This window comes from Leopardus geoffroyi, chromosome E2 (assembly GCF_018350155.1).
Source record: "Leopardus geoffroyi isolate Oge1 chromosome E2, O.geoffroyi_Oge1_pat1.0, whole genome shotgun sequence".
In the NCBI taxonomy this organism is placed as follows: Eukaryota; Metazoa; Chordata; class Mammalia; order Carnivora; family Felidae; genus Leopardus; species Leopardus geoffroyi.
The window spans coordinates 61,653,593-61,674,545 of record NC_059335.1 but is presented as its reverse complement, the minus strand read 5'-3'; the positions used below and the strand labels follow the sequence as shown (position 1 = coordinate 61,674,545).

Below are 20,953 nucleotides of genomic sequence, written 5' to 3'. Positions count from 1 at the left end.
TCAGTCTGCCTCCACAGCTGCAGGTGGGACATTTTCCTCCTTATTAAAAGTAAGCAATCCAAATCGAGGAGCTTCCCAAAGCTGCGGACGGATTTCTGGACATCCGCCTCCCCGGGATAGACTGAAACCGAATGTTAGGGGCGGTCCTGGAAGTTTGCTTTTTGTTGTCGTTAATGCGTGCCGGGTGATCCTCCTGTTTATCTACGTAGGGGAATCTGTGGTTTAAGGTGGAGGCTCGCCACCCTTACTGTGTTTCATAACCTCCTGGGGAGATTTTTGCAATAAAGATCAAGGACATACCCCTGGAAATTCCGAAATGGCGTCAGGCATTGATTAAAAAAAAACAAAAAACGAATGTTTATTTCTGAGACACAGTGCGAGCAGGGGAGGGGCCATGAAAGAGGGAGAGACAGAATCCGAAGCAGGCTCTAGGCTCCGAGCTGTCAGCACAGAGCCCCACGTAGGGCTCTAACTCACGAACTGAGAGATCATGACTGAGCCGAAGTCACCTTAAGCAACTGAGCTACCCAGGTGCCCCTGGCATCAGTATTTTTTAAAAAGCTCTTCAGGGAATGAAAATGTGCAGGCAAGATTGAGAACCACAGAGATCTAATGCAGGAGCAAGACGATCTGGTGTGAGTTTGTTAGAAGAGAATACAGGGCAGCCTTGAGTGTGGGGGTGGCACTGTCCTAAATTGTTACGTCCTGGGAGGTGGGGGTCCCCACCTTTTAGAGGTAAAGAAACGGATTCAGAGAACGACCGGCCCAGGTAGAACCTGGATTTGCTGCAGGTTGGTGGGTCTAGAGTTCCAATGAGGAAGGACCAAGAAAGGGAGGCCGGAACGGGGTGGGCCATGCCCTCTCGGATCCCCGTCTCTTGACGGGTGAGCTGCACGCATCCTGCCTCCCTCATAAGACTGCATGTTCCTCTCTCAGATTGGGAATTGAGTCTCCAGAGACACACAGAGGAACACAGCACTGGAGGCCACATGGCTGCTCTCTCAAGCCTGCCCCCTGCCCCTCCTCCTCCACCCACTCCCCTGGAGTACCCTAGAACTTACCCTCCTTCCCTCCCATAACCCCACTATGAAAGGGTTATGCCCAGCACAGGCGGACCCTCCAGGACACCACTCTCTCGTCCATTCGGATTGTCCGGGGCCAGGCTAGTTATTAAATAGATTTTTTGTCACCCCTAAAGTGATGTGACCAATTGATACAGGTTTTTTGCCCCGCCTGTGGATGGAAACTTAGGGAGTCTCAACCTGCAGGAGCTTTCTCCTTTGCCTTCCACAGGAGGGCGGCCGGGTGACGCTGAGATGGCAACGGCAGGCCCAGCTTGAGTGGTGCCCTCCCTGAACGTACGTTTCTGCCTGTGCTACCAAAGGCGTGGTCCTCAGTAAGGAATTAGGTTGTGAACAGTTCTAGAGAAAGCGACCTGTGTTTGTCACAGTCTGAGTTAGGTGGCTCGGTGGGCTGACGGCACCGTGTTCAGTGCCTGGGGTCCACAGGCGGCCAGCCCTGCGTTAGCTCCATTCTGGCTTCACCTTCAAGCTTGCCATTCAGCCCCACTGTCCCAAGACAGGTTTTTATTTCCAAATATTCCAAATATAGGTTAGAACTCTGGTTTCCCCTACTGGGAACGTGTGCCTGCACCTGTCCCCTGGCCCGTTTCCTCAGCTGTGGAATTAGAACAACGAGGACGGTGTTCACCTCCCAGGAGCGTCTCCCCGTGGAGGGTGCTGCACAAATGTCAGCTTTCCCATTGCTGGCTGTGTGACCATGGGCAATTCTTTACCTTTCTGTGCCTTTTTTTTTTTTTTTTTTAATATTTATTCATTTTTGAGAGAGACACACACAGTGAGAGTGGGGGAGGCACAGAGAGAGGGAGACACAGGGTCCAAAGCAGGCTCCAGGCTCTGAGCTGTCAGCACAGAACCTGCTGTAGGGCTCGAACCCACAGACATCATGACCCGAGCCAAAGTCGGGCGCACCACTGACTGAGCCAGCAGGTGCCCCTGTGTGCCTGCTTCCTTTTGTCTAAATGGGAATAATAATACTCCCTGCCCATGAAGTACCTGGAGCAAGTGTTGAGAGCTGGCTGTTTTTACTGGCTGTTGTAATTGAGTGTCGTTGAATGTTCTGGACCCCAGCTGACGAAGTACCCTCCCCTGTAGGCCCATCTGCCACAAGTCCTGTGCCTCAGGGCCTCCTCTGGGCCAGTGTGGCAAACATTAGAGCCTGGCATTGGATAGGCCTGAATTGAGATCCCAAGTGAGCTGTGTATCTTTGGCAAATTCCTTCCTCCGTCTGGAACCTTGGTTTCCTTATCTGGAAGGTAGGATGACAACAGAAACCCCCACCCCACCCCCACTCCCCCCCCCACCCCCACCCCCACCAGATGCATGAGGCAGGCAGGCAGAGCACACAGGTGCAAACCTAAAGGAATCATGTGCCCAGAGAACAGGAGTAGCCATCTGGGGATGAGGCCACGGGGTCTCCCAGGCTGGCAGGTTACAGGCCTCAGGCTGAGCCGAATGCAGCCCTGCTGGCCAGAGGACCAAGACGCCAGATCGTGAAGCTGGGCATCACGGGTAGGAGGGGCCTGAGCACCCTCATCTCATGCTGGGCATCCTGAGACGCCCGTGTGTGCCCAGTGCGCACCAGAGGGCGGGCTGTCCCTCAGAGCCCAGCTTCTGCCCTTGGAGAATGTGCCCACCACTGTGGCTCAATAGTCCTCACTCCACACCCCAGACAGAAGACCGTGAGACCACCTTTATTAGGCCAAGAGTGGCCTCGGGGACAAATTTACAGAGTTCCTCCCTGTACCGGGAGCCCCAGCATCGCCAGGGCCCTGGAACCAGCACCATCTCTGGGCCTCTGAGTCTGTGAGTATGGCAACACCAGCCATGTGGCATACCGGCTGGGGCGTGGATGCTGGGCAGGGAGCAAGGAGTGAGCTTGGCCTTGGGCCTTCCAAGTGGAAGGGCGTGACACCCACCAGGAGAAGATCAGCCCACTCACGGTCTTCCCCAGTGGCCTCTGCTGCCTGGGCTCCTGCTCAGAGTGCAGAGGCCAGCAGGATGCGCCCGTCTACCCGGGAACCACGGTGTCCTGTCCCAACCTGGACATCTACCCAGGGAGGGGAAGCTGCCGTGTTCTCATCCTTGGGATGGAGGAAAGAACAAAAACGGGGGTGGGGGTCTCTCCAGAGCCCCATCATCTGGAACCCACTGTTGTGTCTCCAACATGCCCTTCCCGAGTGAGAAAACCCACTCCCATCCCACCCAAGGTCTCCCAACAGGAAACAGCCTCCCCCAGGGAGGGTCCTGCAGTGAGCCTGACCCCAAATACACTCTAGGGCCAGGACGGATGTATATAAATATATAGGCTGTGTGTATATATCGTATAAATGTATCTATATATGTATATATGTACATGCACACTTAGGAGGGCAGGCCAGCAGCTGTGCCTCAGGATAGGGAGTTTCTCAGCCAGGTCCAGGACGAGCCTGGCTCCTCCTCAGAGGTCTGGCCACCTTGAAAAGCCTCTGGCTAGGTGTCGCAGGAAGGCTGAGAGCCATCACTTGAAGTTGAGAGTCCAGGTGTTAGGGATGTACAGGGACTGGGTCTGGCGGGTGCGGCGAGGCGTGGTGTTGAGGGCATCCACACTCTTGCGGCTGGAGCGCACGACGTCTGCCACGAAGCTGGTGCAGTCACTGCAGACGTCCTTGAGGACAGAGCCGTGGGTGTAGATGTGCGGGAATGCCTCCTCCACACTCGGCCACTGAGGCCCCTGCAGGGATCTGGAGCAGGACGGAGCCATCAGGGAAGTCTCCCTCTGGTTCCTTTCTCCGTGTCCACAGCCTACCCCCCCCACACACACACACACACGCATCCTTCCCACCCACCCCCCGCCCCCAGCAAAAGCTGTTCCTCAACAGGATCTGACCACCCGGTTCAGTTTCCAGCTCACACTACTTAGTCCCCAGAGCTCTCTGAGACATCCCTTTCTGGACAAGTGCCTTGGATTTCTGTGTCCTGGCAGTGTCCCAGCAAACCACCCCACCCACCCCAGCTCCTGTATTACTCTCGATGCCTGATCACCACAGTGACCTCAGCAAAGGGCAAAGGAACGCACTGGAAGGCATCTCTTCTCTGGGTCGGCGTCGTTTTGGTAGCTGACACCCTCCGAGGACTCTCAAAGCCCAGCGTGTAGACAGGAATGTGTGCAAACTTCTTAGAAGGCATCTTCATCTACAACACAGAGGGAGATGTGGACAAGGCTACCCCAACAGAGACGGCCGGGGGCACAAGCGTGCACGCGGGTGCGCACGCGCACACACACACGAACAGCTGCCTGCTCTGGGCCTGTGGGGCGGCAGGGGAGTGTCTGCAGGGCGCCGGTGTGACCGTGTGTGCTCTCTGGATGCCCACCCCATGCCGGCCACCTGAAGGCACGTGTCTCCTCACTCGTTCCCCACACCCAACCACACGCTGCTCATCCAGACGGGCGTACCCAGAGGGCCCGCCAGCATGCCCTGCATGCAGTGGGTACTTGATGAGTTGGAGGTTGCTCAGGGCTGAAACCGCAAAACGCAAAGGGTTTGAAAACAGCGGTGGTAAAACCCTTTTCCAGCAGGCCATGGTTTCTAGGCGGAGGTGTGGTGGGGTGACAGAGTTCTAGGTGTGATTACCCTTCTACGTTTGCACACCTGCATGTACGCAGACGCGCCCAGACTGCTACAAAGAACCTTTCCGGAAACACTCAGGGGAGATGTAGCGTCAGAAGGTAAGAGTCCAGGGGCACCTCGGTGGCTCAGTCAGTTAAGCATCCGACTTCGGCTCAGGTCCTGATTTCTCGGTTCACGAGCTCAAGCCCCATGTCAGGCTCTGTGCTGACGGCTCAGAACCTGGAGCCTCCTTCAGATTCTGTGTCTCCCTCTCTCTCTGCCCCTCCCCTGCTTGCTCTGTCTCTCTCAAAAATAAATAAACATTAAACTTTTTAAAAATAAAAGAAGGTAGGAGTCTTAGAGGGAAAATGAAGGGTTTTTCTTGGCAGTAGCCTGCTAACATGGAACGTTAAAAAAAAAAAAAAAAACAACACCTACAAGGGTCTTTAAAAACTACAGTCTTGGAAACTGTAGGGATGGGTCTTGTGTGGAGGAAGGAGACAGACGAAGTGACTGGTGCACGTCTGACCGGCCAACAGGAGACAGCAGAGCCTCTGTCCCCCGGCTCTGCCCTCCTGGACAAGCCAAGTCAACCGCAGGACACCCCAGATACCTGGGGCCTCGCTCAGACCCCAGACGATCCTCACCTTGATGTTGCAGGAAGTGCAGACGGCCCTGGAGGGAAAGAGGAGGGACGCGGGGTGAGCAGCGAAGAAGCCACAGAGACGCCATTCCCGCCCGGCGAACTGCCCGCCCTTCTGCCAGAGACCAGTTACCTCCGTGCTTTGCTTGTTTTCCCCCCCAACTCTTTCCTTTTTACTTAGGCGACGTCCAAAATATGTCTGCCCCTCGCAGCTGGCTTTTTCTCTGAAACATTTCGGCCTGGAGCTTTCTCACGCCCTCTGCACTTGGCGCCATCTGAGCCAGAGGCGCCCCAGCAGCTCCGTCTTGAGCAGTGGTCCCCACTGCTGACTTAAAACACAAATCCCTTCCTGTACAAATTCAGACACTAGAGAGAGCCGTGACTACAAATCGTAAAGCCCACCCTCCGTGGCAGACCCTGGTGACGGGTTTCCCCTTCTCTAGATCTAAGTATGACGGGCAAAGATACACGCTTAAAATAAAACAAAAAATAAATGAACTGGGGTGTTATGCATACTATTCTATAAAGATACATCTGGGGCTCTTCTCTGCATTAGGACAGATGGTCCAAGTTCATTTTTAAATTTTTTTTTAACGTTTTTATTTATTTTTGAGACAGAGAGAGACCGAGCATGATCGGGGGAGGAGCAGAGAGAGAGGGAGACACAGAATCGGAAACAGGCTCCAGGCTCTGAGCCATCAGCCCAGAGCCCGACGCGGGGCTCGAACCCAGGAACCGCGAGATCATGACCTGAGCTGAAATCAGATGCCCAATCGACTGAGTCACCCAGGTGTCCCTATTTTAGAGAGAGAGAGAGAGAGAGAGAGAGAGAGAGAGAGAGCGTGCTTGTGTGCTGCAGAGAGAGGGAGAGGGAGAGAGAATCTCAAACAGGCTCCAGGCTGAGCGTGCTGGGTTCCATCTCACAACCTGAGCTGAAATGAAGAGTCAGACAGTCAACCACCTGAGCCACCCAGGTGTCCCTTGTCTTTATCTTTGAAGCATACTCTTTCTTGGTTTAGGGTTTTAGATTGACAGTTTGTCAGTCCATCAGAAACGCTGGTTTACTGTCCTCTTGCTCTCAGTGAGAAGTCTTTATTTGCTGGCTGATTTTAAGAATTTCTCTTTATTACTGGTTTTGATCAATTTGATTAATATATGCCTTGGTATGATTTTATTCATGTTTCTCGTGCTTGGGATTAAGTTTCTTGTAAGTTTATATTTTTCATCAAATTTGGAAAACTTTTTAAGCTATTACTTCTTCAAATACTTTTTCTGTCCCCCCCCCCCCCTTTTTCTTTGGGGACTTTAACTACATCTATATTGGGCTTAACATTAACCCACAGGTCATTGAGACCATTTTCACTTTTTAAGTTATTTTTTTCTCTGGAGCGCCTGGCTGGCTCAGTCGTTAAAGGATGGGACTCTTGATCTTGAGGTCGTGAGTTTGAGCCCCACGTTGGGTGTAGAGATTACTTAAATAAGTAAAACTTTTTAAACATTCTAAAAAAATAACATTTTCTCTCAGTGTTTTCATTGTAGGTGGTTTCTATTGCTTGGTCTTTGAGTTCACTGATGTTTTCTTCTGCACATTCTTCTGGATGTTCAATCTGCCGTTAATCTAATCCAGTGTAATTCCAAACATTCATCCAAACATTCTAGTTCCAGGTCTAGAACTTTGTGTCTTTTTATCTTTCATGCCTCTAACTTTTGAACATATGAAATAGTTTAGAACTTCAGAACTGCTAATTCGAATGTCTGTGTCAGTTCCGGGAGTCTTTCTTTTTTCTTTTCTTTTCTTTTTTTTTTTTTTTTTTAACAGTGAGAGAGAGTGAGCATATACGTGCATGTGAGCAAGGAAGGGAGGGGCAGAGGGGGAGAGACAGAATCCCAACCAAGCTCCACACTCAGCACGGAGCCCAGTGCAGGGCTGGATCCCATGAACTGTGAGATCACAACCTGAGCTGAAATCAAGAGTCGGATGCTCAACCAACTGAGCCACCCAGGTGGCCCAGTTCTGGGCGATTGTGACTGATTTTTCTATCATGGGTCGTATTTTCTTGCTTCTTGACATGCCTGATAATCTTTGATTGGATGCTAGGCATTTTCTCTTGCTGAGTGCTGGATAAGATAGTGAGGAATAGTTTGGTCCTTTCCAAACTATTTCCAGGTCTTGCTTTTATGAACTTTTAGGCTTGGAACAATGGAACAAGACCTTCAATGGTTCGTGAATTCCAACATTTCCACCATGGCTGGTGGGAACACACACTGCTCCTAGTACTGTTCCTTGAAAGCTTTAGCACAGGGTCAGTACGCTTTTTCTGTAAAGGGTCACAGAGCAAACATTTTGGATATGGCTAAATGAATAATAAACAAATGGGTGTGGCTTTGTTCCAATAAAACTTTATTCACGAGGCAAGTAGGAGGCCAGATTTGGCCCGGGGGCCGGAGTCTACCGGTATCTGCTTCGGGATGATTCTTTCCCAGCCTTCAGGAGCTTCCTTTGCTTGTATGTGCTGATCGGTCCCCTACTGAACACTCCAGGACAAGCTCCTGCAGGCCCGAGGCTTGCCCCGGGGACAGCTCTCCCCCGGTTGGAAATCTGCACTAAGACCTCCGGCTGCCTTGGTCCCTCTGGCTTCTCAGCTTTACCTCCTCCAGTCAAGTTGCTGAGTGGCCTCTGGGCTGTGACCTAGAAACTCCAGGCAATTGAGGCCATCACTGGGCTCACCTGTCTCCTTCCTACTGTTGCCTGATAGTCAATATCTTGAAAACCGTTGTTTCCCGTTCTTTGGGTTTTTTCCTTTTTATGGGTATCTTTGGTTGTTTCCGGTGGAAGGTGCCTGTTCCGATGCCTGTTACCCTACCTTGGCTGAAAATGGAAGCCCCTTAGCTATTAACATGAGCTTAAGAATGAGAAATTAGTGTTCTGTAGTTGCACCAGCCACAGTGCATGAAGAAACATCCCCACAATCACAGGAAATTCTACCGGACAGTGCTGGCTTAGAAACCTTACTGCTCTTCCCGTGTTACTCACAGCCAAGGTGCTTACACAGGCTTACCTCTTGCAAAAGAGACAGGTGGGTGGCCAGGAGAACAGCGGGAACTTGGCTCGGCAACAGCAACAAATCTGTAAGCGAAGGACCAGATGAGTGAGTCCTGCGTGGTGAGGGAGCAATCCAGGGTCCAGGCTGCCTGGCCCGCCCTCAACCCAGGGCTCCTGCCTGCTGAGGGAGCAGCTGGGTCCGGGCCACCTCACCTTCCCCTTCCTGAGACTGCTGACGAGCTCCTTGTTCTGCAGGAACTTCTCCATCTCGGCCTTTACCAGCACACGGCGCACATCCATCACTTCCTCCACGGTCAGAGCAAGGCTCTCCACGGGGTGGCTGAACTCCTGGGGATAAAAGGGTCAAGGGGTCAGTGCTCCTGAGGCCTTGAGGGACGAGGCCTTTCAGGAGTCTGTCCATAAGGGTCTCTCTTCTCTGAGGACTCTGGAATCTTCCTGGCCTCAGTCTACCCAAACCTAGCAACTTCCTAAAACAGCCCAGCCTTCAGCTCATCTACTGCTGGGACCCACACACGCTACTCCCGTCACCTGGTCCGCACCCAGCCTGCTGATGACCGCATCCCTCTAGCATCCCCACCTCTGTTCACGGTGCTCTCCAGACCAGAAACATCTGCCTCCCACCTCGTTCCCCACCTGCAAACGCACACCACCACCGGCCGCAACCATCCAGAGGCCCCAGGCCCACCTCCTCTCCTCCTGAAGGCCTTCGCCACAGAGCTCTCTCTCCCCTGGCGGCTGAAGGCCCTAGGCGCCTCCTGCATGCTGCCTGACTCGGTGCTCACCACCAAGCCTGCCCATCTGTAGGTGGTATGTGTCCCGCCTGCCACAGCCACCTACCCCTTTGGGCCACCACAGTGACTGTGCCTCGTTCTGCCCACCCTCCGGAGGGGCTGCTCAGCTCCTCTCCTACAGAGTGGGGTGTCTTCCAGCTTGAGATAACACACAAAGTCCTTAGGGCCATGCCCGGCACCCCAAATTATTAGCTACGGAGATGAGGCATCATGAGGGGCAGCCCCCCACGAGGGGGCCACAGAGATGGGGGTTGGGATGCGTGGTTTGTTTCTTTCACATTGCTGGTGGATTATCCTATTTAGGGTTGCTCCTGTTGGGAGCGGAGACCAGCAGGTTGCTCATCAGATTGGCCGTGAGTACGTGTTCAGGGCAGAGATGGGCGTGGAGGTTACGTGAGGTCTGACAGCCACACGTCTCAGAAAGCACTCCTGACATCTGTGCTAAGAAGACACTTATGGGGGTGCCTGGGAGGCTCAGTCAATTAAGCGTCTGACTTTGGCTCAGGCCATGATCTCACGGTTCATGGGTTTGAGCCCCGTGTCAGGCTCTGTTGTCAGCGGAGAGCCTGCTTTGGATCCTATGTCTCCTTCTCTCTCTCTCTCTCTCTCTCTCTCTGCCCCTCCTTCATGTACTCTCTCGCTCTCAAAAATAAATAAACATTTTAAAAAAGTAAGAGTGGAGCACCTGGGTGGCTCAGTCAGTTGAGCATCCGACTTCGGCTCGGGTCATGATCTCACAGTCCGTGGGTTCGAGCCCCGCATCGGGCTCTGTGCTGACGGCTCAGAGCCTGAAGCCTGTTTCAGATTCTGTGTCTCCCTCTCTCTGCCCCTTCCCCGCTCATGCTCTGTCTCTCTCTGTCTCTCAAAAATGAATAAACGTCAAAAAATAAAAAAAGAGTACACTTATGGGGGGTGCCTTGGTGGCTCAGTTAGTTAAATGTCCGACTCTTGGTTTTGGCTCAGGTCATGATCTCACGGTCCGTGGGTTCAAGCTCCGTGTCAGGCTCCATGCTGACAACGTGGAGCCTGCTTGGGATTCTCTCTCCCTCTCTCTCTGCCCCTCCCTGCTTGTGATGTCTCTCTCTCTTTCTCTCAAAATAAAGAAATAAACTTAAAAAAAAAAATACACTTAGGGGACTTGCCGTTTTAAAGTGGGCCTCCCCACCCTGAACACTTAATTAAAGGAATACGGACGTGTCCCCCAATTCCTTGACTTCCCTCCAAGAAGTGGCCTTCCCCTTTCCCTGCCGCCCTGAGTTAAGCAGGGGCTTGAGTGCACTCACTATTCAGCCCCACCCGTACCCACCGCCATGGCCGAGGGAGGCATCGCTGCTTTACAAGAGGGGCTGAAGACCGCCCTCACCCAGAGGCCCAGCAAGCGCACTCTGAGGAGCTGCCGAAGCCTTACACGGGGACCACACCCGTCTCTGAGTGTCCACGCGGCGGAGGCACCTCGTGCTGAGCACCAGGGCCACCTAAGTACTGGTGATGACGACAAGAAGCGAGGGGAGTGGGTCGGCCTCTGCAAAAGTGACAGGAAAAACCCCGTACGGTGGTTGCTTGTAGTCGTGTGGTGGTTTAGGACTACGGCAAAGAGTCTCGGGCCAAGCAGGTCGTCAAGGAAAGCTTCCGATGCAAGAAATGAGCAAGTAAAAACTTGGTCCTTGTTCCTCCCACAAAAAAATAAAGAAAAGTGGGCCTTAATCCCCCTCCCCTGAGGATGTACTCAGTGACTCACTTCTAATGAACAGAGAAAGCTGGAGATAGCAATGAGTCACTTCTGAGACTTGGTCATAAAGACACTGGCTTCTGCCTTGCCGTTTCTCAGACCACCGGCTCCGGGGGAAGCCAGCCCCCATGCTGTGAGGACACCCGAGAGCCCTGTGAAGAGGTCCACATGCAGGGGAAGCTCGGCCTGCCGGCAACAGCCACAGGAGAAGCCACCTTCCAAGTGCCCCCTGCGGGGAGGCCCTGAACCAGGCCGCCCAGCCGAGCCACTTCTGGGTTTCTAACCCTCAGAAGCTGTGTGAGATAAAAAGTGTTTGTCGTTTACAGTTTTAAGTTTTGGGGTAATTTTTAATGCAGCAGTAGGTGATACAGAACTTGGTTGGGGAGTATCAGTGGTAACACTAGCTTATGATTTTAGGGCACTTTTCAAGGCAATTTTAACGTGTGTTCTCATTTAAGCCTCTTGACGAAACTTCAAGGAAATGGTGGTAACGACACTGTTGACATCCGGATGCCCTGTGCCCACCAGGCACTTCACCTGTCATCCCTCTGATAAAAGCATACACCAAGGCTCAGGTCCAAGGATGGGGGGCGGGGCTCAAAATACCAGCAGGTGTTAGCTCCTCCCAGTTACAAGTCGGATAAAACCCACCGCTGAGAAAGCCCAGATGCAGAGGGTAAGCAGCGTAGTGCCAGAATCATGACCCTCTAAGATGCTGTCACATCTCGCTGCCTTCGGGCACAGAGCTCCAGTCTCTCATCTGTCCTAACCCCCACGGGGATCTAAGTAAGAACTTCAGATGTCCCCAGTCCCCTTAGCAAGGTCCTTTCTTTGGCCTCGGGGCTGCAGTTCCCAGAAGTCCCAGAAGGGGGCAGCAAAGACCAACCTCAGATTTGGTGGCTCTGGAGCAGACCTAGCCACACCCGCGGAAGGAACTGCCCCACCCCTGCTGGGCCCTGGCCAGGGGAGAGGTGAGGATAAGGGCCCAAGAGGCGCCCCCACCCAGCACCCTGGACAACAATGCCTCCGTCACTCACCAGCCACAGATGATTGGTGTCTGGGGCTGCAGAAGCCTCCGGCCGGTCCTCTGCTGAGCCCAGGTCACTGTGTGGTAGAGAGCTAGGGTCAGGCTGGACCTGGACACTTACAGGGAAGGAACCTAGAGTAAGAGCACAGGAGCCCTGTCAGGACAACCAGGAGGAAACTGTGTGGGAGGGCTGTGCCCAGGGGGTGATGGAGACGGCTGGTCAAGCAGTAGGGGGCCCTGGGGGCAGTAATCAAGGAGAAGGTCATGTAGAGAGCAAGTCAGTGTGGCAGGCTCAAGGGACACCCGCAGGGGCCCCATATCGTATCCCGGTGAACGAGCCAACATCGGGAGCCGCATGGCCGCCAAAAGCGAAGGCAGACGGCAGCAGTCATGCAGGAAGACGTCACTAGTGCCACCCACTGCACTTGATGCAGAGAGGGGTGGAGCAGGACGAGAGAGGCAGCTCTGAGTCTTCAGGACACTTGTGGGGGGACAAGGACAGGGAAGCATGGAATGGGCCTGGCCTGGACCTCTTCACTCCAGAAAGTGCATCAGCTACCAAGCTGGACCACCTTGAGACTGGCAAGGGAACAGGGTGGCTCAAGATAACGCTGGGAGCAGAAAGGGTGGCCTGGCCACGTATAGTAGGAAACAGTGGATGGGGGAAGATAACCCCACGTCCCGTCAGCACGTTGTGGAGCACAGCCCTACAACAGTGGGACGAACCGACCCTGTGTGGCCAGTAGGATTTTTCTGTCCTCTGTGCTGAACAGGGAAACAGAGTGACAAGTCAGGTTCTACAGTGGTGTGTGTGGCACGGCCCATCTGGTTCACTGCAGACAAGTTTTCACTGATCAGAAAAAAAAAGACTAGAAGGATCGGTCAATCATCTATCTGTCCACCTAGCTATTTGTCTATCCATCCATCCATCCATCCATCCATCCATCCATCCTCCAACCGTCCAATTTTCTTTTCATATACCAATATATTACTAGTAATGGTCCCTGAGTACTAGAGTCATGCGAATGTTTTAAAGTTTTTTAAAAAGTGTTTTTATAATAAATGTGGATTACTGATTTAATAAGAAAGTTTTCAAGTTAAGAAAGCGGGGGATGCCTGCCTGAGGCAATGAGGTAAGTCTGGGCTTGAACTTTAAACACCCTTCTTGCAGGTATGACCTCCCTATGCCCTCTGGATGCTGCCTCCTCAGGAAGACAATGGGACCAGGCCAGGACATGGTGCCCACAGAATAGAGTCAAGGGAGAAGGGGGTGAGAGCCACCACTTGCCCTGCTCCTGGGTGCTTGGCCTCCAGGCGTGCATGCTGCCCGTGCGGGGCCGGGATGATTCCAACCCTCCTTGGGGCTGAGTGCCTGGCTGCAGGCCAGAGGCCACTTCGCTCCGGAGCTGGACCAGGTCATGCTCCGAGAAAGAGCGGTCCCGCTTCAGTGTCACCTCCCCACACGGAGACTCTTCCTCCTGTGGACACACCAGACCCAGCCCTGACCACCAGCGCCTCCTGCCTGTCCCTGGACTGAGGCATAGGACACGGGGGGTGCTGCTGGACCCACTGAGGCCATGGGGTCATCCTCTACTCACTGCCCAGCCTGACTACCCTCTAGCAAGTACCTCGAAAACCAACCCCTTCGCTGAGGCCTGTGGAAAGTCCTGAAGGTGACAGGTCTGGTGTCAGGTGCGGCCCACCAAGAGAGCTACTGCCCTAGGTCTCCCTGAGCTCAGCGGGCAGTGAGGGGATGACAGAGGGCCACAGCGAGACACACCGGCTTTTCACATCAGCCAGGGGGCTGCTCAGCTTCCCAGCCCCAAGACGATGAAACACACCCATTCCAGCCCTTTTTGCACCATGGGAATAGGTGGCCCAAGGCCACCGTTCCAGTCACCCGTCTGAGCCACCAAGATGGGGAAGTGTTCCCAAGTCCCATCATGTTTGCTCTCGGGACAGACCCAGCCCCACAGCAGGACGGCAGCTCCAGAGAAGAGTGCTGCCCTCGGCCCTTCTCACTTGCCCTCCTCCTCCTCCTCCCTGGCCTCTTTCCAGGACTCTGTGGGCTCTGACCTCAGATGTGTTCATCTCCTCCATCTCAGCCAAGGTGGGCGCCTTGAGCAGGACCCGGGGCCGTGGGCGTTGGGTGTTGTTCCCGGCGTCCATGACAGACAGGTTGATGCAGGAAGGGGACTTGGTGTCCCCAGAACAGGCATTGAGGATGCAGGGCAGAGAGCCAAACCCTGGGGGAGGCAGGGAGGTAGGGCAGGACAGGACAGTGAGGGGGGGGGAGGGGGGAGGGGGGAGGCGGGGGAGGTATCCCATGCTCACCCCGGCCACGCCAGCGCTCGGCCCCCACCGGGCGCAGCCTCCGCTCCTGCTTGATCTCCTCCAGGATCTTCTCATGCAGGGTCCTCTGCTTTTGGGGTAAGGGGCGAAGCCTTCTCTCTGAGACCTGGAGGGAGTATGGCTCCGTGAGGGAAGGGGGTGGCACGGACACAATGGAGCGGGGAGGAACCCTGTGATACAGCCACGCCCATCAGTAGCCGGCTAGCAGGGGGCAGACGGGAAGGTGCCCTATGTGCTCTTGGGGCAGGTCCATCTCGGGACCAGCCTGCCAGCGCCTCCCTCAGTGGAGGCTCCACTCTGCCCTGGGGGAGGGGAGGCCAAGAGTGGAGGCCACGCACAGCTGGTACCTGTTTCAGCGGAGGCCGGGAGCGGATGAAGTCCAGGATGAGTTCATGGGCATCCTTCTTCACCCTGGGAGGGATATCTCCATCGACCTGTTGGGGAGGATGGGGCGAAGACCAAGGCTAAGGGCTTGATACCCACATGGGCTGGGGCCGTGGGAGGGCTCTCTCAGCCCTGAGCAGGGCCAGGGCCTCACGCCAGCCCTCCCCTCAGGGGCTGCGCGGCAGGCGTAAGGGCGGCAGTGGCACCACCGTGTTCCATTCTTCACGTGGAAATGAAGGCCAGTGACAGCCCAGACAGGGTCGCCAAAAGAATGGAATAACTGGCACATTGAGAATTTGTCAAGTGAGGGGTGCCTGGGAGGCTCAGTCAGCTAAGCGTCTGACTTCGGCTCGGGTCACGATCTCACGGTTCGTGGGTTCAAGCCCCGCGTCAGGCTCTGTGCTGACAGCTCGGAGCCTGGAGCCTGCTTCGGATTCTGCGTCTGCCTCTCTCTCTGCCCCTCCCCCGTTCATGCTCTGTCTCTCTCTGTCCCAAAAATAAAAATAAACGTTGAAAAAAATAAATAAATAAAAAATAAATAAATACCCGGCTCAGTAGCCACAAGTGGGCAGAAGGCCGCTGGCAGGCCCCTCCCCCACCAGCTCACCATGACCTTGCGCAGCTTATAGTTCCTGGCGCGGATGTCCTGCATCAGCATCTCGAAGGGGGTGAGCTGGAACTCGGTGGGCAAGGGGTTGAACTCTCGCTCCTGCACCTTCTTAAGCTTCACTCCATGGCGGAGCTCCCGCATGAGCTGGACCCACAGCCGGGCCTGGGCCCCCGAGAAGACGAAAACGGCCCTTAGCTCCAGCAGGGCTGCCCCAGGCCCTCCAGGCACAGACCCTGGGGTGTGGGGGCTGAGCCCAGGGCTCCGGGTCAGGAGCGGAGCCACATCTTACCCAGTCTGTGTGTCCCAGGTTGTCAAGCTCCGCCAGAGGCTTCTCTACCTGCAGTTCATCGTCCCGAAGCTTCTGCAGCATCTGCGCGTCCAAGAGAAGGTAAAAGATGGGGCGCCTGGGTGGCGCAGTCGGTTGAGCGTCCGACTTCAGCCAGGTCACGATCTCGCGGTCCGGGAGTTCGAGCCCCGCGTCGGGCTCTGGGCTGATGGCTCAGAGCCTGGAGCCTGTTTCCGATTCTGTGTCTCCCTCTCTCTCTGCCCCTCCCCCGTTCATGCTCTGTCTCTCTCTGTCCCAAAAATAAATAAACGTTGAAAAAAAAAAAAGAACGGTAGCCGTGGGGATATGGGCCCCTGCTGGTCTGTGCGTCCGGGGACATTCCCTTCCCAACGCACTACTATTCCACCAGCTGGAAAAGGGACAAGCGGGCATTTCGGCCAAGGCTTTGGGCTCAGGAGGATCTAGAGAAACCAAGCCATTAGCTTTGGAACCACATGGGACACTTGGTATCCCATCAGCTGTCTCCGGCAGCTTCTCCTGGGCAAGGGCAAGGGTGAGAGTAGAACACTCGCCTGGCACCCACGTAGAACTTTCTGGTTTGCAAAAGAACCTGCACCCTTCTCTCAGCTGATCCACACAGCCCAGGGAGGCATTGTGTCCCCCAGAGATGGCGGACGCAGGGGAAAGCCCTGTTCTCCCCCATCTGTGAAGTGTTCCCAGTCTTCCTTCAGATCCAGCTCCCAGGGCACATACACACCCACCCTCTTAGAGCACCCATGGTCGCTTCTCGACACGTGATCCCAGCTGGAGTTTTACACTTATCTGTTTCTTTGACTGTTGTCTGTACTATTGGCTCCAGAAGGCCAGAACCTTGTTTATGTTTCTGGTGTTTTCTCACCTTAGTATTCCTGCTCCTAGCACAGCATGATGGACGCTAAGTCTTAAACAACGGTTGAAAGAATGAACGGATGGCTGGATAGATGAGTGGGTGTGTGGACGGACAGCTGAATGGGTGGATGGATGGGTATAAGGGTAAGAGGGTGAGTTACTCAGCAAGTCCTGGGAAACAGACGTGGGTACGTATTTAATGACGTGGGGGAAATGCCGCCATCGTGGTGAGGGCCAAAGAAGGACATCAAGGGTTGTCGGGTAACTGTTCTGTGCTGAAAATTTGGGAAGCTGCTACATTCACTGCCTTCATTGCCCTGGATCTTGGCAGCAGCTGGAGCCTCTGTCCTCACCAACTCTCCTACCCTAGAGAAGCATCTAACCTTTAGCACACAGCTCCCACCCCATCCCCCAACTAAGATAGAACCGGTTACCCTGGCTTTCACCCCAAGCTACTTGCTAAACTGCTTTGGGACGCTCTAGAAAATGCTGCCAAGTCTCAGAGCGGCACAAGGTGTGTAATTCTAAAAATAGACCTGTGCGTGATGTGGCAGTCCCTGTGGCGAAGGGCAGGAAGGGTGGGACTCTCATCCCTCCTGTAGTTTCTACCCCTGTCCCTGAACAGGCTGTTTCTTCCGAAAATGCCAGCCCAGATGTGTCCCACCGACAGACCCTCCTCTCACTCCCCGTCACTACCAACTCCCTGGACATCTCCTGGGTCAATTACTTGGAAGTCTAGAGATGTTTGCTCCTGCTGAAGAAAGAGCTTCTATTGTCTGCATAAGGAATTGATCTTAGCAACAGAGCAGGTGACTTCAGAGCAAGAAAGACAAAAGCATTAAGACCCATCCGGGGGTGCCTGGGTGGCTCAGTCGGTTAAGCGTCTGACTTCAGCTCGGTCGTGATCTCTCAGTTTGTGGGTTTGAGCTCCACATCGGGCTCTGTGCTGACAGCTCAGAGCCTGGAGCTGCTTCGGATTCTGTGTCTCCCTCTTTTTCTGCTTCTCCCCCGCTCGCACTCTTTCTCTCTCCCTCCCTCTCAAAAATAAACAAATGTTTAAAAAAAAGACCCGTCCACTAATTGGTGCATTAGAAGAACATCTCCAAGGGGCGCCTGGGTGGCTCAGTCCGTTAAGCCTCCGACTTAGGCTCAGGTCACGATCTCATGGTTCATGGGCTCGAGCCCCGCGTCAGGCTCTGTGCTGACAGCTCGGAGCCTGGAGCCTGTTTCAGATTCTGTGTCTCCCTCTCTCTCTGCCCCTCCCTAGCTCATGCTCCCTCTCTCTGTCAAAAATAAACAAACTTAAAAAAAAAAAAAGAAGAAGAACATCTCCAAGATGCCAAGGAGGAGTGGGGAGGGGAGACGGGGAGTGGGCAGAGGAACTACCCACCCTTGGGCCATCAACTGGGCTGCAGATAAGGGCCCAGTGGTGCAAGCACATCTCTGACTTGCCCCAGACTGGGTCCCAGGCCCCATCAATCAGAACAATCCCGAGAACCTACTCAGGCCCAGAGCTTCGGGGAAGTTGGTCAGGGTGGAACCAGGGACCAGCATCAGTCAATTTCAAAAAGCTTCTGCCATTGCCCTGACCTCTACAAAGTCTGCAGTTTCTCATTCGTGACTGCTGATGGGGGAGGCAGGAGTCCCTGGGCCAAGACCCCTGCTTCGAGGAAACAGGTCAGGGCCCACCAAGGGGAAAGCTGGAAAGTTGAAGAAAGACTGTCAGCTACTAATTCTGAGACCACGAAGAGACAGGACAGGCCTGGGGAGGTCCCAGCTCTGCCTGTACTAGCTCTGGCTTGGGACAAGGGGACACCTTTCAGAGCCTCCGCTTGCTTATCTGCAGAAGGCAACTGTCACTGAACTTCCTACCTCCCCCAAACTCCAAACACCTGGGTGCACTGAGCTACAGGAAGTGGTGCCACTTAGCACCCGTTTCCAGAAGAAACCAGCACAGGGGAGGACAGCCAGCCCCAGGGGAAGATACAAACATGAGGAGGCAACAGGAAGAAGGGCCCGGGGCCAGAGGCTGGGAGCAGGTTCCTTAACGTCTCTGAGCCTTAGCCCCTTCCTGTGCGAAACCGGTTACGAAGTAGGTGTGAGGGTTGAGTTAAAACCTGCAGAGCATCTAGGACGGGGCCCACACTGAGTGCAGACAGTGAGGCTAGTTTTTTCAGAGTCCTGCACGAGGACCTCCACTTCTTTGGAGAGACAGAGGGACCAGTGCGTGGGGGGGGGGGGGGTGAAGAGGGCCACAAAGGTACCTCGGTGGCCTCTTCCCCCTTTCCTGCGATTCCTCCCACTTGCGCACCACCTGGGGAGGCCACTGGCTCGTGCCCCGCTGCCCCTCCACCTGCTCCACCCCCGGCCTTCAGGGAGCCCCCCCCACCCCCCGCCCCTCCTTAGCACGTGCTCTCCCAGGCACCTCCTTGGCCTCCCGGACCCTGGCCAGGAAGGCCCGCAGCTCCAGCGTCTCCACGAAGAGGGCGCGGCACACGGCCTGGTAGTGCGCCTGGGCGCCCCGCGGGTCGGTCAGGCGCGCCGCACAGAGCCGCATGGCCTGGGCGAAGGTGCGCACGGCGCGGGGGCCGCCCTCCGCCTCCTCTTCCTCCTCCGGGCCCCCGTAGCCTTCATCCGCAGCCCCGCAGCCGCCGTCCTCACAGTCGTTGTTGGCCATGAGGTCGATGAGCCGCTCCAGCTGTGGGCTCAGCTCTCGCTCCTGGCTGTCGTCCAGGCCCCAGTCCAGCGCGCGGTAAATGGCAAAGCCCAGGGACTGCACCATCTGCAGAACAGGGGCCCAGAGCGTCACGGGGGGTGGGGGCAGGGGGGTGACACACAGGATGGTGCGGGGGGGCGGGGGGGGCAGGGGGAGGAGAGCAGCCGCAGGGGTTGCGGGACAACCCGCCCAAGGTGACAGCACAGCACAGCCTCTAACAGCCAGCCGGCCACACGGCCATGTGCCAGCAGCCAAGCTGACACGCCCACGACGGCGGAGCCGCTCCCCCAACAGCACAGCCCCCCGTGGGAAGCAGGTGGGCAAGTCGGCCAGGTCTTACAATCAAACATGCCGAAGCGAGGGCCACTCCTCTCCCAGGAGGGAGTCTAAGGAGGAGTCTAAGCAGGAAGAAGGAAAGACACATCCACACAGGGCTGGTCCTAGAAAGGCCCAAGCACCCAAACCTGGGATGTCTGAATGTCTTCAACTGGCAGACGGCGACCAAAGCCGACCCATCCTCACAGCGGGGTACCGGGCAGAGGCCCGGCGGATCAAACCGCACATGCTCGTCTACACCCACGGTAAACACAGAGCAGAGGAACCAAAGCCTCCGTGCTGCGTGCTTCCATTTACACGAAACTCTAGGTGAGGCTGATCTGCAGCCACAGAAGGCAGGGCAGCTGAGTGCTGAGGTGGGGACTGGAAGGGACACAGGAGCTTCTGAGCCAATGGTACCGGGGACACGGTGTGCACGGTGTTTGCCAGAACTAATCAAGCTCACTGAACGCAAAGTAAACCCCAGTCAATGTGATCTGAAAAATACACAACCTGGGGCACCGGGGTCGCTCAGTCGGTTGAGGGCCCCACTCTTGATCTTGGCTCAGGGCAAGATCTCGTGGTTCGTGAGTTCGAGCCCCACGTCGGGCTCTGAGCTGACAGCGCAGAGGCTGCTTGGAGTTCTCTCTCTCCCTCTTTCTCTGCCACTCCCCTTCCTGTGCTCCCTCTCTCTCTCTCAAAAATAAGTATTTAAATAAATAGACAATCTAATTAAATATTAGCTTTTAATGTAACGTACCAGTATATTTTATTTTTTTTTAATTTGAAAAAAAATGTTTTTAACGTTTATTCATTTTTGATACAGAGGGAGCATGAGTGGGGGAGGGGCACAGAGAGAGGGAGACACAGAATCCGAAGCAGGCTCCAGGCTCTGAACTGACCGCACAGAGCCTGACCGGGGCTCGAACTCACGGACCGTGAGATCATGACCGGAGCTGAAGCTGGACGCCTAACCGACTGAGCCACCCGGGCGCCCCAATGTACCAGTACGTTTTAAATCAGAGGACAAGGTTAGCATCCTTAATAAACGCTGCTAGAATAGTTATCTACAAATTTTAAAGTATTGACACTTGAACTCATGAAAAACGGCATCCTCTCACTTCAAAATATTTTAAACTCCACATAAATTCAATGTGTATAAATGTAACCCGAAAAAGAAAAGAACAAAACAATACTGGCACCTGAGCGAAGGAGGGGAGAAGGAGGGGAGGAGGGGAGGAGGAGGAGGAGGAGGGGAGGAGGAGGGGAGGAGGAGGGGAGGAGGGGGGGAGGAGGGGGGGGGAGGAGGGGGGAGGGGGGAGGGGGGAGGGGGGGAAGGGGAGGAGGGGGGAGGAGGGGGGAGGAGGGGGGAGGAGGGGGGGAGGAGGAGGGGAGGGGGGGAGGAGGAGGGGGGGGAGGAGGGGGGGAGGGGGAGGAGGGGGGAGGGGGGGAGGAGGGGAGGGGGAGGGGGGGAGGAGG

The 20,953-nt window shown here is 55.1% G+C and overlaps 1 protein-coding gene across 4 annotated transcripts in view; it reads right to left on the bottom strand.

Moving 5' to 3' along the window:
• Window positions 1–2,757: 2,757 nt before the first annotated feature.
• SPIRE2 (spire type actin nucleation factor 2) overlaps window positions 2,758–20,953 on the bottom strand; it is a 34,617-nt gene continuing 16,421 nt past the window's right edge. For 3 of the 4 annotated variants that reach the window (XM_045440087.1, XM_045440089.1, XM_045440090.1), the window contains exons 3-15: window positions 18,869–19,225; window positions 15,559–15,639; window positions 15,267–15,431; window positions 14,623–14,709; window positions 14,258–14,381; window positions 14,000–14,169; window positions 13,212–13,401; window positions 11,934–12,055; window positions 8,569–8,703; window positions 8,372–8,439; window positions 5,317–5,344; window positions 4,138–4,253; window positions 2,758–3,802 (exon numbers count right to left, since the gene is read on the bottom strand). In XM_045440087.1, coding sequence (XP_045296043.1) covers window positions 3,580–3,802; window positions 4,138–4,253; window positions 5,317–5,344; window positions 8,372–8,439; window positions 8,569–8,703; window positions 11,934–12,055; window positions 13,212–13,401; window positions 14,000–14,169; window positions 14,258–14,381; window positions 14,623–14,709; window positions 15,267–15,431; window positions 15,559–15,639; window positions 18,869–19,225 — 1,866 coding nt within the window. In that variant the 3' untranslated portion in view covers window positions 2,758–3,579. Of the gene's footprint in view, window positions 3,803–4,112; window positions 4,254–5,316; window positions 5,345–8,371; window positions 8,440–8,568; window positions 8,704–11,933; window positions 12,056–13,211; window positions 13,402–13,999; window positions 14,170–14,257; window positions 14,382–14,622; window positions 14,710–15,266; window positions 15,432–15,558; window positions 15,640–18,868; window positions 19,226–20,953 lie in introns of all 4 variants that reach the window. The other variant, XM_045440088.1, reaches the window with a different exon arrangement.